Source organism: Bactrocera oleae, chromosome 6 (assembly GCF_042242935.1).
Source record: "Bactrocera oleae isolate idBacOlea1 chromosome 6, idBacOlea1, whole genome shotgun sequence".
NCBI lineage: Eukaryota > Metazoa > Arthropoda > Insecta > Diptera > Tephritidae > Bactrocera > Bactrocera oleae.
In genome coordinates, this window is record NC_091540.1 from 24,199,982 (window position 1) to 24,218,268 (window position 18,287).

General features: G+C 33.6%; 1 protein-coding gene across 1 annotated transcript in view; it reads left to right on the forward strand.

Moving 5' to 3' along the window:
- The first annotated feature begins 1,351 nt into the window (after positions 1 to 1,351).
- The window catches only part of TfAP-2 (transcription factor AP-2), a 94,077-nt gene continuing 77,141 nt past the window's right edge, over positions 1,352 to 18,287 (forward strand). Inside the window, exons 1-2 of the mRNA XM_036371508.2 lie at positions 1,352 to 2,065; positions 2,131 to 2,178. Of these exons, the coding sequence (XP_036227401.1) occupies positions 2,140 to 2,178 (39 nt within the window). The 5' untranslated portion in view covers positions 1,352 to 2,065; positions 2,131 to 2,139. The remainder of the gene's footprint in view (positions 2,066 to 2,130; positions 2,179 to 18,287) is intronic.

The following is an 18,287-nucleotide window of genomic DNA, read 5'->3' on the forward strand; positions in this document are numbered from 1 at the left end:
AGGTGTATATAAATATTGTATTTGTTATTTTGTTTCATGTTTTCTGATTTATATGGCAGCTATATGCTGTATTGGTCCGATATCGGCGATTCTGATAAATTAGCAGCTTCTTGTGAAGAAAAGGACGTGTGCAAAATTTCAGATCGATATCTTTAAACTGAGGGTTAATTTTGCGTATATAAAGACAGACAGACGGACATGGCAAAATCGACTCAGCTCGTCATGTTAATGATTTACATATATACTTGTATGTTAAGGGTTCCGGACGTTTCCGTCTGGGTGTTAAAAACTTATTAGCTAACTTATTATACCTTGTTTAGGGTATAAAAATATATGAATGTTTCAAATACGACCTTATGTTAAGCGTAATTGCCAAAATTTTATTAGTATTCCATTACAAAATTACACTGTTTTTCAAAGAAAAAAGAAAAAAAAACTAAATAAATGTTCAAACTCTCAATCTGAACATTGTTTGACGCAAAGTAATACTTGAGTATAGTATAATTTGTTAATTCCAAAATCCATACATTTATATTAGATTCAAGAAAAAAGAATTATTTTTCTCACTGCTGTAGACTTTTATATAAAATAAAGCATATATAAAGATACATATGTATATTTACCAGAATATATGGGAATATATGAGTGGTGGTGATGTAGAAAGATGCTTGTGACTGCGAGGGGTATTTGAATGAAAGTTTGCCTGCCTTAAGGCTTAAATAAGCAAATTCCCTGCTTGCGCTCTGTTTCAGCTCCAGCTGCAAATATTAAATCAAGGTAGAGGATTCATGTGAACATATATTAAACTATATACACACACATATACCGTTTCACTTAAACGAACATAAGATTACATTCAAATCCATTTGCAGGATGGCCTTTGGCATATGTACGTTTATTTAGCTACAGCTACGAGAATACTCACAAGTATAGCATTTATGTACATATGTATATATGATGTATCGTATATATGAATCTATGTATATACCATATGTATGCACATGTATGTATATTGATCTCTTCACTCTCTGCCTGGTTACTTGAGATGGCCGGCGTATTCCTATCTTTCCTACGATTTTAGCTACCTCAGCAGGTGAGGGTGGGGAAAACGTCGAGAATCACGTATGTACCCCGTACGCGACCACTACAAAACTTGCGTACCCTCTGGCACTCAAGTGCATGCATGCTGCCGTCCCAACATACATACACGCATACTCGTACACATGTATGTATGGGCAGTATATACACATGTTCATGCATGTATACATACATATGTACACGTGTATATACGCAAAGTAACTACAAGAGATTTCCGTTTTGAAAAGCCCTCGCTATCTTACGGCACGAGTAGGTGTACTCGCACGATGATAGTCAGCATTCATGCTCATACGCATGAAAATGGTTACCAAGTGCAGCAGCAGAAGCAACAACATCAACCCAATGTGGCTTGGCACAGTCGATCACAGAAGCTGCGAAGTGTACTCCCCCAGGTAGTATATAGCCAAAGGCTGGGTCTTCGCTGCAATCATCCAGGAATATCATCACGCTTGCAAGTTTGCTGGAGTCTGTGGTCGAAACCACAAGGGGGATTCGGAAGTTATTGTTGTTTTTCGGAGCATTATTTTGCAGGGAATATTTAGTACAACTGGAGTATGCATAAGTAAAAAAAATCTGAAAAGACAAAGTGAACCGAACGGTAAAACAATACGGAAATTAACTAACCGGATGAAGGCCTTTTTCAAATTTGTATAACTCAATTCCAAAATATACTGGCAATATTTTACTTCTTTCGAAATAGTGGCTGATTTATATGTATGCGCATGGAGATTCAATTCAATGTCTGTGAAAATTTAATAGTCTGCGTTGGTACTTAGTTATATGTACGTAAATAAGGTTAGAAGGATTGCCGACGGTAGAAACGACAAATCAATGATGTATTAGTGAATGTGTTAACGCCAAGTTCCCGTTTTGTAAAAAATCTAGAAAAGCACCAAATCTTAAAATCAAACCCCGAAGTTTAGTAGTAATTTTCACACTGGATTTCCCAAGCAACTTCCGAAGGAAGGTGAATTTCAAAATACAAATACTAAACATAATATGGTTAATTACAATTAATCGCATTTATTGCAGGAATTGGACATGTCATTCCTGGCAACATTGGATGCTAATGCATGGCAGGTAATATTGCACGTGTAATGTACCGTTACATACATATATGTTTGATTCCTAAAAATTAAAAATAAATCGACGATTGCCAATCATAATCATAAATTATATTGTAGTGGTTTTACTGCAATTCAAGCATATATAAGTACAAATACAAGTAAATAGCATTAAAGTAAGACATTCGAAGAATGTTATGTAAAATGTATAAAAAATTTTCGAAAAAATATTACACAAGTAAGAAAGTGCTAAGTGAAACCGAATATTTTATACTCTTGCAACTTGCAATAATCAAAGCCGGAGGTGTTGGTAAAACTTTATATTAAAAAATGTTAATAAATAAAATAATTTAGCATTCAATATTCGATAAAATCGTGAATGGATAACAATGAAATTTGGAATATTATTAAGTTAGATTATAGGTAATGGACTTACTTAGTTTTGTTGCAATATTTAACTTCGTGTTAGCTAAAATTATATTAAAATCATGTTCAAATATATGTTAAATAAGCTCAACCGAAGAGGTTTAATTTAATATAATGAGTTGATGTGGAAAACGTCAATCAGAGGCACGGAATTCAATAATATTAGGGGCATGAGGGTGAAGCCAAAATCTAGAACAAATCAATTTATATTCAGCGCTTAACTTTAATTTAATTTTATTATTTTTAAGAAAACTTGTCCACTAAGTTTCATCAAAATATCACACATTTTGATCAACGTAACGGTTTAAGATCAGCTGGAAAGTTGGAAATCACTATACAGGGTATATTGGGGACAGATAACAATCTTGGCTTTCGGCATTGCTCATGTAAATTCGGGCACATATTTTCAAGCAATTTTCAAATCATCTCACGTACTGGTCGACATATTCGCATTTTTTCGACATTAAACTATAGAATATCCAAACTTTCAGTTAATTTTGCCAAGATAACCTACATATTACCCGATAAACAGGTGTAACGATATGAAATGAGTTTTGTTTTTGTGAACTACTAATTTTGAATGGGAAAGTCTCATCGTTGAAAACAAATAGTAATCGGAAGGGGCCAAACCTGTTGAATACGGCGGGTGGGTTAGCAGCTCCCAGCCAAGTACTTTGATTTTATCCTGAACCGATTTTGCCTTGTGTGCAGGTGCATTGTCGTGTAACAAAATTACTTTGTCGTGTCTTCTGACCCATTCTGGTCGTTTTTCAGTCAATGCATGGTTCAAATTAATAATTTTTTGACTATACCGATTAGTATTAACAGTTTTACAATTTTTTAGAAGCTCATGATATACCACACCCTTCTGATCCCACCAAACACAGGGCATTGACTTCTTACCGAATCGATCTCTTTTTGCAGTAGATGTTGATGTAGCGTGTTTTCTCCGTTTAGGATTCTTAAGATAAACAAATTTTTCATCGCCAGTGACAATTCGATGCAAAACTGATTTTCTTTCGTGTCTTTGAAGCAAAATATCACAACTGTTCTTTCGGTTTTGCATTTGTCTATCATTCAATTCATGTTGCACCCATTTTCCACACTTTTGGATCTTTCCCATAGCTTTCAAACGGTCTGAAATTATTTGTTGTGCAACATTTAATATGGCTGCCATTTGCTCTCCACTGAAAGTTTCATCTTTATGCAATAATGCTTGCAATTTTGCATTTTCAAGCTTTTTTGGTTTTATTAATTATCACTTTCCTGATACAAAATTTCAAGTTTTCAACAAAATGAAAAACTATGAAATTGTTTGTTCATTGACTGTTTCTATTTCATGTCGTCTGGTCATGTTCATCATTTATATATATATACATATATTGGGTTGGCAACTAAGTAATTGCGGATTTCACTCATAGATGGCTTCAGTTGAATTTTTAACACATTTTGTTATTTGATAGTTGGCAATTCAGCTGTCAATCAGTAAAAAGTTTTTTGATCGGTTGCGTAGTTTTCGTTTGGCGTTCGTTGAAAAATGGAAGATCAAAAGGAACATTTTCGTCATATTTTGCTTTTTTATTTTCGCAAAGGGAAAAACGCATCGCAAGCTCACAAAAAGTTATGTGCTGTTTATGGCGACGAAGCCATAAAAGAACGGCAGTGTCAAAATAGGTTTGCCAAATTTCGTTCTGGTGATTTTTCACTCAAAGATGAAAAACGCTCTGGTCGTCCAGTTGAAGTTGATGACGACCTAATCAAAACAATAATCGATTCGGATTGTCACAGTACCACACGTGAGATTGCAGAGAAGCTTCAGGTATCACATACATGCATTGAAAATCACTTAAAACAACTTGGCTAGGTTCAAAAACTCGATAATGAATTCCTCACGAACTGAAAGAAACGCATTTAACGCAACACATTAACAGCTGCGATTTGCTAAAGAAACGTAATGAAAATTATGCATTTAAAAAAAAAAGATAACTGAAAAATGGGTTGTTTACAACAATATCGAGCGGAAAAGATCGTGGAGCAGGCCAGGTGAACCAGCTCAAACAACATCAAAAGTTGGTATTCATCAAAAGAAGGTTGTGTTATCAGTTTGGTGGAATTATAAAGAAATTGTCTACTTTGAACTCTTACCACCCAACCGAACTGTGTAATCGAAAAGGTGTTGTATTTCATCATGACAATGCAAGCCCACACACATCTTTGGTCACTCGGCAAAAATTATTGGAGCTTGGTTGGGATGTTTTACCACATCCACCATATAGTCCTGAACTTGCACCATCGGATTACTTTTTGTTTCGATCTTTACAAAACTCCTTGAATGGTAAAAATTTCAATAATAATGATGATGTCAAATCGTACCTGATTCAATTTTTTGCTAATAAAAACCAGAAGTTCTATGAACGTGGGATTATGATGCTGCCTGAAAGATGGCAAAAGGTCATTGATCAAAACGGGCAATACATTACAGAATAAAATTATTTAGTTCCTTGAAAAAATTGTCTTTGATTTCCGCAATTACTTAGTTTCCAATTCAATATATAATATATGATTAGTTTTAGGTGATGGGATGGGATTTCCCAGGTAACACCGAGAGCGTTTTTCGTTATTTAAATTTTTCATTTTGTTAAGTTGTTATTGTAAAATTAAAATTATTAACTAATTTGAATATAACTCTCCGGCAATAACTAGTAAAATATGTATAGAAATTTACATAAACAGGTATAAAAATAATCACAACTTCATAATTTTTTCTCCAATCGACATTCAGGCACAACATTCTTGAGATATTATTTTATTCATTTAAGACAAAAAAAATCGAAAAGAAGAATTTAAAAACCCAACTCCCCTCCTTAAACCCATGTCATTACTGTATTTTATATAGAGAAACTCTCCAGTAATTTAGAAAAGCTTGATAAAAAATTTGTAACAAATTGTGAATTATCTTTAGAATTCTGGATTCAAGCTAAGAAGTTTAAAGTTGGTCTGAATTCTTCGAAATACGACTTGGAGTAAATTTTATGACCACAAGTTGAAACTGATGATACAATCCTTGTGGTTAGAGTGGCCTGGGCAATTCCGAGCCGACTTCATCACTAAATTATAATTTAATATAAATTTAAATTAAAACCTACCGCTAGGTGAATAATAGGTGCACATAGGTTCATTAAAATATTACACTTATCGTTGTATAAATTCTGGTTGAAATGAACCAGAATTTGTTTTATTGGGTTTTGGGGGTACATATATGGAAGGAAAGTATATATTAATTTTTAATGATAAGAAAATACGAGTGTTAATAGATCGATTTAGGTCATATTGGCTTACAATACCACATTAAAGTGTCATGTGTGTTGGGTTTTTCTAAAAGTTTGATGTTTTCAACAAAGATTTTTAAAGATTTAACAATTTTACACTCACTTATTGCATCAAATGAACCCATATATCAATTTTTAGTATTTGAACAGTACTTTAATTTCTTAAAAATCTCAAATCTTATTTAAAACAAGAAATAGGTGTATACATTATGATTAAGATAAATCAAAATTCTCGTTATGTCTTTATTTATGGTACATGGCGGTTAGAAAAGATAGAAAGGAATATTTGAGGTTTAAAAATGATTAAAATGAAGCGTAACATCGCCCGTAATGTATTTAATATATATATCTCACAAACTGCCAAAACTATTTCAGACATACTTAGTGTAATCATTTCTCTCAAATACTTCTTAATAATGAGTTACGATACTACTCTAGCAAAGACGTCCATGTCCATACGACATTCATATTCCAAAATACAAAAGTGCGATAACTTTCTTAAGTGAATGTATTATCTCAGTGAAATTGGTCGATGAATTACTCTAGTACCCATATACTACACATAATGATTTGCAGTATTCTAGTATAAATTTTACTATAGTATAGACCCAAGTCTAGCCCCCAAATACCTAGTTTAAATATGTTTGACTCTCTTTTTCTAACTTTATTGTCATTAAATGAATTTGATATAATGTGCTTGTATTAATTCAACTCTATAGTTTACTCATCACCTCAAAATATAATGTGGTAGTTTTTCGCGTTTGATTCTCGCAAATTTCGTAAGTTTAAATTATCAGTATGCCACAGCTGAAGATACTTACATACATAACTGTAATTTGATATAAGGTATCAAAGTAGAAAGGAACATCTGATTTTGTTAGTGAATTGAAACAATTGTTTTCAGCATTTCCTTATACAGAGTGAATTGGGGAAAATCGGATTATCACCACGCCTACTTCCTATATAATGGTGAAGTTGAAAATTATTAAATGTGCGATAACTTACTAAATAAATACGTTAGAAGCTTTAGAAATAGAAAGATGATACGAAGAGGCTGCATAGGCTCCGCTCATTTTTCTCAGTGTTCCGTTTGAACGCGGTTCCCATAAAGTCATTTCATACCATTCCAGAGATAAAATTTAATGTCTCTGGCATGTTTAGTGCTTGATTTATCGCGCTTTTAGTAGTTTTTAATAGTACTGTTATATGAGGAGTGGGTGGGGTTGTCATCAGATTTCACCTATTTTCACACCGTCGATGATATGCTAATTTGTTCCCAGTGAATTTTGTTATTATAGCTTTAGCGGTTTAGGAGATATGCACATTAAACCTATTAGGGGTTTAATGCCCCTCTCTAATGTGATCCTGTATACCAAATAACAGTCTTGTATCTTTATATGGAGCTTAGATATGGCAAGTGACAGACAGTCACTCGCATTTCAACTCGTCTCTTCATCCTGATCATTTATATTTACATGACCCTATATCTAACTCGATTAGTTTTAGGTAATACAAACAACCGTTAGGTGAACAAAACTATTATACTTTGTAGCAACATGTTTCGAGAGTATAAAAATTATTTAGCAACATTTTTTACAATTCCATATTTATTTTAACTATTACTTACTTGAAGTAATAGATAATATCGTATCTTTTTTATATCTGCTCTGCTAAACAACAAAGAAAATTCTTACATCTTGCTTTAACATCCGATAAGTGTCTGGGCCCAAGTTTATGTGCCATATCGTCAAAATCAATGCGAAAGTACATTGAAGCTGTGTGCATCAGACGGTTCTTAGAATTAAATTCAGTCAGGTCCGAACACTTGGGTGCAACAAACTTTTGTATAACAAAAATAAATATTTAAATCGTCCAGTAGATGCAACGTTATCAATTTCAAAAATATTGGAAAATAATAGAAATATCGCAAATTGTCACAGCGTAAAATGAAGAAAGTTGCATAATAATTTGCTTCGCTTTGCTGTACTACGCCTCGATGAGAACGTAATCTGTAATCTATTTTCCACATTTTTCAGCAAAAAATATTAATATTCAAAGTAAAGAAATCTAAAAAAATCCCATTCGACTCTTTAAACCGCTAAATTAAGGGGGAAACCTCTAAGTTGGTAAAACTGCTTAAGGATGTAATTTCATACTTCAGAACTTAATAAACCAATGTCAACCTAAGGCACATAACATTAGTCTGACGTTATTATGTTATAGTGTGGAATTGAAAGAAATCGACAACAACCATGCCTACTTCCCATATAATAGAATTTTAGAATGACGAAAAATCCTTATACAAGTATTAGATATATTGGACAAAAGGGCACAATATTGTCTCCGAAATTCAACTATAGGCAATTAGATCCATACATTGCATTGGGGGCTTGAAAAGTTACCCGATTTCGTAATTTTTAGACCTTAAAAGGAGTACCTCAAAGGCGGTGTTTGTGCAAAGTTTTATTTCAATAATTAAAGAGCCGGATATAATTTAAAAATGTTATATTAGGGAAGGAGGCGGATTATAGTCCGATTGCGCCCATTTTCGAAACATAACATAAGAATATGAACGTTATTATATGCACCTTTGTTCAAATTGGTGGAGTAGTAACTGAGATATAGGATTTTACCTAAAGATGGGCGGTGCGCCAACTTTGTCAACAGATCCTCATATATTATTTAGGATGCGGAATTTTATGCTTTTCCTTAACAGTATTTTTTAGGCGTGGCTATAGTTTGATTTCATCTGCATTACCAACCCTCCTTGGATGTAAAGGAATATGTATATCAAGTTTTATCAAGATACCTCAAGTTTTACTCAAGTTGTCACTTACCTGGACAGATGGACGGACGGGCAGACAGTCGCCCGGATTTCAACTCGTCTCGTCATCATGATCATTTATATATACATACATAACTCCGTATGTAACTCGATTAGTTTAAGGTGTTACAAAGAACCGTTGGGTAAAGAAACAATAACTCTCTATAGCAATATGTTGCAAGATCATAAAAATGTAAAAATTCAATCAAATATCATTAATGAAATATTCTATAATTAGTATTAGTCTGGGTTTTTCCTAACTAGTTCAATTTCAGTCAGGTCATACTTAACGTAAACTAGTATATTTTGAGACTTATTTGATGGTGTACTGTAGGGTATATAAAAAAATATATACATCCATACAAATGTACGTAAGTAGTCTCAGCGTCAATTCATTTGTGAAATTTTGTTTCAATTGAAGTGCAAATGCCCTTCAGCTTTAAGGCGACAGTTATTTTGGGGGTTATATTTTTGTCATTAACGTTATCGTTTAGGCGGAATAATAGAGTTACATAGCAAACTGAAGATCAGGTTTGTGTGGCTAAATTTAAACCTCCCACTGCAGATATAAAATAATTATAATAGAAGATGACGAAATGGTTGTCTGGTATAAAAACTCCTTCCCCAGAAAATGAACACATATATAATATAATATGAGGTTTCATTTATTAGTCTGAGTGAAATTACGATAGTACAAATCTTCAGGATTATTTTATTAAAAGCTCAGTTTACCATATATAAAAAAGATCGTTATTACCTATATGTATTCATTCAGATAATTTGGGGTATTGTGGAATCCAAGACAGATTTGCTTAGTTGTCAGAATTGTAAACCAATTCTGATTTTCAATGGTGTCACAGAAGCTGATTGCTTTTCGTCTTTTCGCACATACTTAAAACCAATATTCGAATAAGCTGTTTACTAATGTAACAAAACTTGCAAATTAATATATTTGGAAGCGTTTGATAAATCTAAAATACTGAATTAACTATATTAAAGTTTACAATGATTTCCGCTATTTTATTTGAGTGCTAAATTACGTTTATTATGTTTTGCAAATCCTCTTAAAATATCTGTACTTTTTCCATTAACTAAATGACATTTTGTGTTTTGTTCTTACGTTTTCCCCTATAGAAATAAAGATAAATTGAATTGTATAAATAATATAAATTAATTTCTTAACTTACATTTCAAATATGTCAGCGACAAATCCGATACAGTTTCTGTTTCGAACGTCAAACTAATAATATCTGAATTCATGACACCGCCTACATTTTTTGATCGGTTCCAATTCTGTTTCCGACAACTATCAGATTTAACATCACTAAATGATTCCCGCAAAGTTTTTAGTGAACTACGATTGTAAATCAAATAATCGTAAATAATATATTATATTATATATTCGATGCATAAATTTTTGTGCCGATAGATGAACCATGCTGGAACGTCTAAAAAATATGTAAGTGGCAAATATAGCTACTTCTGTTGTATGTATACATCCATATACATATGGATATCATATAAAGAAGAAGTGCAGTTATTATTATTTTTCTGTGGTAAATAAAAGCAGATTTCGCCGTGTCTACAAAAGTGAGTGTGTGGTATTGAATGCGGTCTGTTTGTATATTTTCCACTTATGTCCTTCCCCTATTAAGCGTATTCTCGTAGTCGCATAATGTTTGTCTAGACCTGTCGACCAAATGAACCGAATAATACATCAAACGCCCTTAACTGGGGGTGACAAATCCACAACAGTTGATTACTCTTTGCCATTCAACACTTTCAACCGCACTGTTTTACAAATTCATAGCCTTTTTAAACCGATGTATGAAAGTATGTTTGCGTATTTTATCGACTCTTGTTTGTGTCATCTAAACATAACATTATTTTCTACTTGTTTTGCCAAGAATTATTAATCAGTTTTCCAAAGTATTAATGAAACGAGCCAAGAATACAACGTGGCTATAAGATTGCAACTGCATGTCAAAGTGAGTTTTTTCTTATACTAGGTCATTCTTGTACTCATACCCAGAAATTTATTAAAAGCTTGGGTTTTCTAAAATACATTACAACTAGTATGTAACGCCTACTAGTTACATATGACTACCTCTATTAATATTATATAAATTTTTTAAACTTGAGTTGAACTAAGCGATGTTAGGGATTTTGGTTAGTTTAAATTTGAAACAATATGATAACTTGAAACATGTCAGAAACAGTTAAACTCGGGTGCATCCACACATCATAAAGAAAGTCGTCGAGACGTGCTATGCTCAAATGCAGCTGAACATTTCAAACTTTCGCAATTTGCAGACATTAAAGGCGTGTTGGAATTCAACATTCGCTATTATATTAAATTGTGATTGGATTACAATAGTCTATTGTATTTTAATAATATAAAAACAAGAAGAAACGTTAACTTCGATTGCTTTGATAATATCCTTCACAAATACAAAAGATTCCATACAAAAACTTGATTTTGCTCGGTCAGTTTATACCTATAGCAGCTATATGATATAGTGGTTCAATATCAGTTCCGACCAATTAGCAACTTTTTTTGAAGAATAGGACGTGTGCAAAATTTTAGAGCGATATCTCATTAAATTGAGGGACTCGGTAAAGCAACCCAACTAATAAATACACAACAAAAGATCGAAAGGGGATACGGACCTCATTATAGCTCTCTCCGATTTACCATGTCTCTACTCGATATTTCTTCGCGCTACTCTCTTGCCAAGAAAATTACATGTAAAAGCAACGTAAGCAAAGTTAGTCGAATTCATACAAGAGAGTACGCGGATACCTCATCAAAGTCGGTTATCCTACTTTGATCTTCAATGCTACCAATTTTTATTCTTTATATTTTAGGCCAGCAATACCGTTGTGATTGGCTCAAATGACAAATTATCATAAAAAATGAAATTACAATTATTTTTTTATTTTTAAAAACTTAGGGCTAAAAAAATTGTAATTATTCATAGAAAACAAAACTAAGGCGTTACTAAAACGTTTTATAACATGGAAAGATGAATTAATCAACCAAAGATAGAATCGCAAAACAATTGCGCATGCGTCAGAAGACATGTTAGCACAGGATTACTCCGCAAGTGCAGCCCATTTTTTTACCATCCAAAACTAGGCAAATCGGAGACAGCTAATATTGGGTATATGGTACTAGATCAAGGCCCCCAAGACCATATTTAATGCTAAAATACATTGTAACCAAGAAAATTTGTCAATATAATTTCATAAAATATCAAACATATTTAGCGATATATGTATATATTTATGTATATACGGTATAAGGCCAACCGGCAAGTCAAAAGCCTATATTGAGTGTGCTCGAGCAAGGGAAAGGTTTGAACTGATTGCATTACTTTTAGCTTTAACCTAAAACATGTTGAAGACGTTATATGAAGATTAACGAAAATCATTATATTTATTACCTAGGGGATGAGGTAATTCATTGACTTATTTCACTAATTCTAAATAAATTAGGTGGTTAAAAGTACTTTAACCTAATTACTTAAGTTAATTATTATTGGTCGAAACATGTGTGCATAGTCAACCAGGAAAAAGAAAACATGTTCAGATATCTTATTTGTACATATGACCGAAATATATATACTTGTAGTCAACCAGGAAAACGGAAATCATTTGTTTAGGGATGTGTGTATGGGCAAAGAGGAGAACTAAACTGTTTTCATCAATTTATTCGACAAGGCCACTTCATCATTCGGAGAATATGCCCACTTAGAATCCTTAAGATATTATACACATATAATATGATCAGGATGACGAGTTGAATTCCAGTTGTCTGTCTGTTCGTGCACTCCATAAATTAAAATATCGTTATGAAACTTGGTATACGTGTTTCTTGATACTCTAAGAAAATTAGTTTTAAATATGGGCGAACTCAAATCCTTTCCACGCTAGAAAATGCCGTTAATCAAAAACCAGAAAAGTGCTACAATATAATAAATCGCAAATCTAGATTAAAAGAAAACTGGAATTTGGTACAGGGTATAACTCACGAAATAAATACGTCAAAAGTCATAATCGAAATGGTACGGAAATTTGATAATGGATATGGAGAAATTTCATATCTGCGTACCTACCCCAACAATAACAATCAAATTTAGTTCGTTACATTACCCTGTTCCAGTGTGAAAAAGGTCGACACCATACTACAATCACGCCTACTTCCCATTGAGCACAATCATAAAATTCATCACTTTACATACAAGTATATAATAAATCAAGCACCATCAGAACCAATCTTTTGAGAAATCGTGCCTTTAAGGTGTATTATCTGTATTATCTTTTACTCAAAAATCTCCTGAAATTGACAAACGGGTCAATACTACCACTATATCGATCAATACATAAGATATTTTAACAAAGTTACTTACACTCTATTCTGAATATGTGTATACATAGGTTAACTTTTGAGGTATTTTTAATTTAGTTTAATGCCAAAATTAAATGTTATCAGCTCGGACCATCCTCTAACTCTAATAATAACCCAATATTTTCGACTATCCATTTAATTTCGTACCCTTTTTTGTTGGTCAAGGATGTGGTTTACCTGTCAATATTATTTAAATTAATCTAAATATAGTCCTTTGTCTAAACCTCATAACCCTTAAATAATAATTTTCGATTTTCTTGTTTATTTATTATATATTAAATTTAACTTTTTGGTTGAGTTTAGTTGAGTATATGTACCATATCTCTTTTGAGTTACTTAGATTGACGCAAAGAAAAATGTAGTGCTGAAACTAAAAGAGACTGACATATCTATACTATAGGTTAATAAGAGACCAAGTATGATTGTAATTCATGTCGAATAATGCATGTTTAATTCTTAAGCAACATTTTTTAAGGGGGTAGGGTTAATTCGTGTAAAACGAGGTCCATTTTTATGATTTTTTTTAATGAAACAATTTTTTCTATTTTATGGTAGTTTTTTTCTATTTATTAGTACTATACAGTGGTACAATAGGTATGACATTTAAAGAATATTCTGTTAAATTTTGATGGAGAAATATTAAAAAATACGGCAATGACAGCAATTATTCAAAAGTGTCTCGGAAAAACGAGGTTGTGGTGTCGCTCATATCTTGGTACTGTATATATTTGTTAAATAATAGTTTTTCGCAGGTAACGCCGATCGAGTTTTTCGAAATTTAAATTTTTCATTTTTTGTTTTGGAACACTTTGAGGAAAAAAAACGCAATTTTTTGTGAAAAAATCGAATAATTTGTTATTGTTAAATAAAAATTATTAACAAAATAGCGTTCCAAATATCAAACTGATCAGTGTAGAAGTTTCGAAGTTTCAACTATTTTCAATCGAAGTTTCATTGATGTTGCCAACATTGTAACTGAGGATTTGACAAACAACTGAACATTTTTAACGAAAAATCAAACAATTCAATTCATTTAGTGTTCACAAAAGGGGTTTGATTTATTTTACGATGACAAAACTGTTGTGGCAAAAACTGATGTGCGGCGGTTTAAATGGCTTTTAAATAATGTTTGTTGCAGATTCATAAGATATTTTCGTTTAAATATTGTATGTAAATAATTAATTTTTTATTTATTAAATGAGATAAAGGAACATTACCACAAACTTTCCGTTTTTCTGCTGACGAAAGTTATCAAGAATGCAGTTTAAATTATTTTAACTTTGGTCTGGCGCAGATTACGGTATCTATGGTTGTTAAGGAGGATTCAAATATTATGAACACCGTATTTTTGTACAAAACACAAATGACTGAAGAGGAGCAAATCGCTTTAAATTTTTTATTAAAAAAGTAGATTCCTAGGAACAAAAGATTTTATCGACTCTCTATATTCGAGGTACTTCCCTCAATCCCTTAATTTTATTTTTACTGTTTCCAAATTGTAGCTAGTCTTGTCCAGCTTCGGGATTTTTCTCCAGAGGTTCAACAAATTTTTCACCATTCTATGTATTTGTACAAAATAACTGATTAAAATAGTTTAAAATTAGAAATAAAATAGTTTATTTACCCGTTTTCCATTTTCTATTAATACTAGTAGTATTAGTGTTTTGATACTCTAGTCAAATCCACTTGCATAGAGTTGAAAGCCGTAATACCACAATAAAGTTGAAGTTTGACAACACTTCCACCGAAATTTTTTTTACGGATTGATTTGATATCGATAACATAACTTAAAAAAAAAATGAAGTTGTGTTGAAACCGTAATAGGAGCTAAGTTAAATAATATTACAACTTTTTGTGCTGAAATAATTAGCACTCTTAGTATTTTGTATGCGGGCAGAGTGCGCTCACTCAAACCACGTGAATTTTTCTATAGGAAAGAATACAAATTTGTACATGCATGTGAGCACACTTGCATACATATACATGAGCATTCTTGACATACATATGTATGCATATCCAGGTAGTAATTGTGAAGTGTTTTGTTCATTTTTTATGAAATTAATTAAATATCGCACAAACAACGAGCACGTGACTAACGTAATGTATCCGTTTATGAATGTGGTAACCTTTTTTAATTTACTAATATAAAAAGTACATCGTACAACCCTAAAATAAACACTACCGTAAGAACTGCGTTAAATATCAAATAATGAAAGGAATTTTTTTATGGCCCACCATTCAGGTGACTCCTCTGTCGTGTTTTTTTTTTTTTGCCGACGCGGTCGAACCAGCTCGTACTTGATACTTGTACTAACAACCGACGTTGTTTTTATACTCCTTTTGACGTATCGACGGAAGATCATAAAAAAACATAAGCATCACGTCCAAACGGCGCTCGCTGCCACTAACATGTCTTGGCTTTTCGCTTTTAAATAAGATGACATCCTCTCTAATAACTTCGGCCTCAAGTTCGGCGAACACAATTCATCACTTAGCACGGCAATAGGGCTCTTGAATGCTCTTAAACGATATAAACAAGGTCACGTGCTGGGTAAGCTGCTGCCTCTTAGTGGTTGATAATGAATGCCGTGCAACGTGATGCCGTCGGACTGCAACGCGTCTCTACACACTAGAATTTTACTTCAGCGCCATGTCAGTGTTCATAATATTAACATAACGAATTATTAGCCCAACCAGAACATTGGATAAGCAGATATCGCTGCATAGTATGATATTTCATAAACGAAAATCCTTTTAGGCGTGCATAATTGGCATTTAAATAGCCTCTAAGGATGTTACAAGCGACTCTATGTTCAGTTTCGATACCTACCGCATCATATTGTTGAATTTGTATATCTAAATGGAACTATATATATGTACATATGTGTATGTGATACGTATGGCTGTCACGGAGCGCGATAGTGCAGGTAATTACATTATCCCATAATGAAATCATTTCCACAAGCTTATGACATTTGAATACCAGAAAAATTAGCATTCGTTGATGAGAAATGCTGAGAATTTTCTAACATAACAAATATAATGCTATTGTGCATATGGACGCATATCTAAGCAAATATGAGTTTTAAAATACGGTTTTTATCTTAAAGATGGCGTTATTTTCCATAGTACTAGTGTTACGTGTCGCATCCTGTCATACTATACGGCGCTGAAAACGTGTTTATTCGCGATAAAAGTTTGTCTTTGACAGTTTTTCGATTGATTGACTTAGTACGTTGTGAGCGCTCATCAAAGATGGACACCAGCAAAGAGAAAATTCGCTATATTTTACAATTTTTCTTCGATCAAGGCGAAAAAGCAGCCAAAGCGGCTGAAAAAATTAATTTAGTTTATGGGCCCGATACTGTAAACGAACGTGTAGCACAAAAGTGGTTTGCTAGGTTCCGTTCCTGTAATTTCGATGTCAAAGATCCACCACGCGTCGGGAGGCCTGTCGTGGAAAATTGCGATAAAATCATGGAAATAGTGGAAACAGACCGTCACGTGAGCACTTACTTAATTGCTGAGCAACTAAATATAAGTCAGGAAACCGTTTGGAACCATTTGCATAACCTTGGATTCAAAAAGAAGCTCGATGTTTGGGTGCCACACGGGAGCAACAAAATCGACCCGTTTCTGAAGCCGATTGTGACTAGCGATGAAAAATGGGTTACTTACGACAACATCGAGCACAAACGGTCGTGGTCAAAGCTCGGGGAAGCGGCCCAGACGGTGGCCAAGACCGGATTGACGGCCAGGAAGGTTTTGTTGTGTGTTTGGTGGGATTGGCAAGGAATCATCTACTACGAGCTGCTCCCCTATTGCCAAACGCTCAATTCGGCCCTCTACTGCCAACAATTGGACCGCTTGAAGGCAGCACCCATCCAGAAGAGGTCATCTTTGATCAACAGAGGCCGAATTGTGTTCCATCAGGACAACGCCAGGCCACACACGTCTTTGATGACGCGCCAGAAGCTCCGGGAGCTCGGATGGGAGGTCATTATGCACCCACCTTATAGTCCAGACCTCGCACCAAGTGATTACCATCTTTTCTTGTCCATGGCGAACGCGCTTAATGGTGAGAAGTTGGCCTCAAGAGAAGCCTGTGAAAATTGGCTCTCCGAGTTTTTTGCCAATAGGGACGCAGCCTTCTACGAGAAGGGTATAATGAAGTTGGCATCTCGTTGGTAACAAGTTTACGAACAAAACAGCGCTTATTTGTACACAATATACACAAATGTACACTTTACTTGACCAATATTTTGTCTACAAAAAAAAAGTAATCTTGCGTATAAAATCAATGTTCATATTAGACACAATCAACTTACTAAAGCCAGTTTTGAGCATATGCCATAATATAATATATACTTGTACATGGTATACGAGGTGTATTCAAAGGAAAAGGTGAATTTTCTGTGTATATTCGATTGTCGATATTTTGTTTTTGTTATAATCGGACACATATGTTTATCATGTGGTCGCATTAGGAGCCAATTTCGATTAGTAGGGCCCAATCATCAATGCTTATTTGTAATTTGTTGGCCAAAAATAAAACCGTACTACCAGATTTGGCTCCCTGTGACTTTTTCCTATTCCCAAAACTGAAGAAACCAATGAAAGAAGAGCGTTTTGCCGCAATTCATCAAGTCTGAATCGAAGAAAGCGCTGATGGCCATACCGAAAAACACATTTCACAAGTACTTCGAGGATTGAAAAAAGCGTTGGCACAAGTGTATTATATCCGAGAATAATTAGTTTAAAGTGGTCAAAATAGATATTGATGAATAAATAAGTACTTTTCAAAAAAATTCAAAATTCACCTTTTCCTTTGAATACACCTCGTATAGTATAGAGTGGGACGAATCTTTTTTTTTTAAATCGCGTTTGCGGGAAATATTCTACGGATCATTCTGAACATCTTTGCCTATGAGAATATGGGTCTTGGTCAGTTTGAGTAAGAAGAAGCCTGAAACTAATGTTTCTGGATAGTTCTCAACATTAGGCTCCCATCAACCTTTCCCGGGGAAAGCCTAATTTAACATATTGAGTATTTTTGAGGAATAATTCAACCAGGGAATCGGATTTCATTATATTAGGAATATGAGGTTTAGAGCAAGGTCTGGAAAATCGGAAAT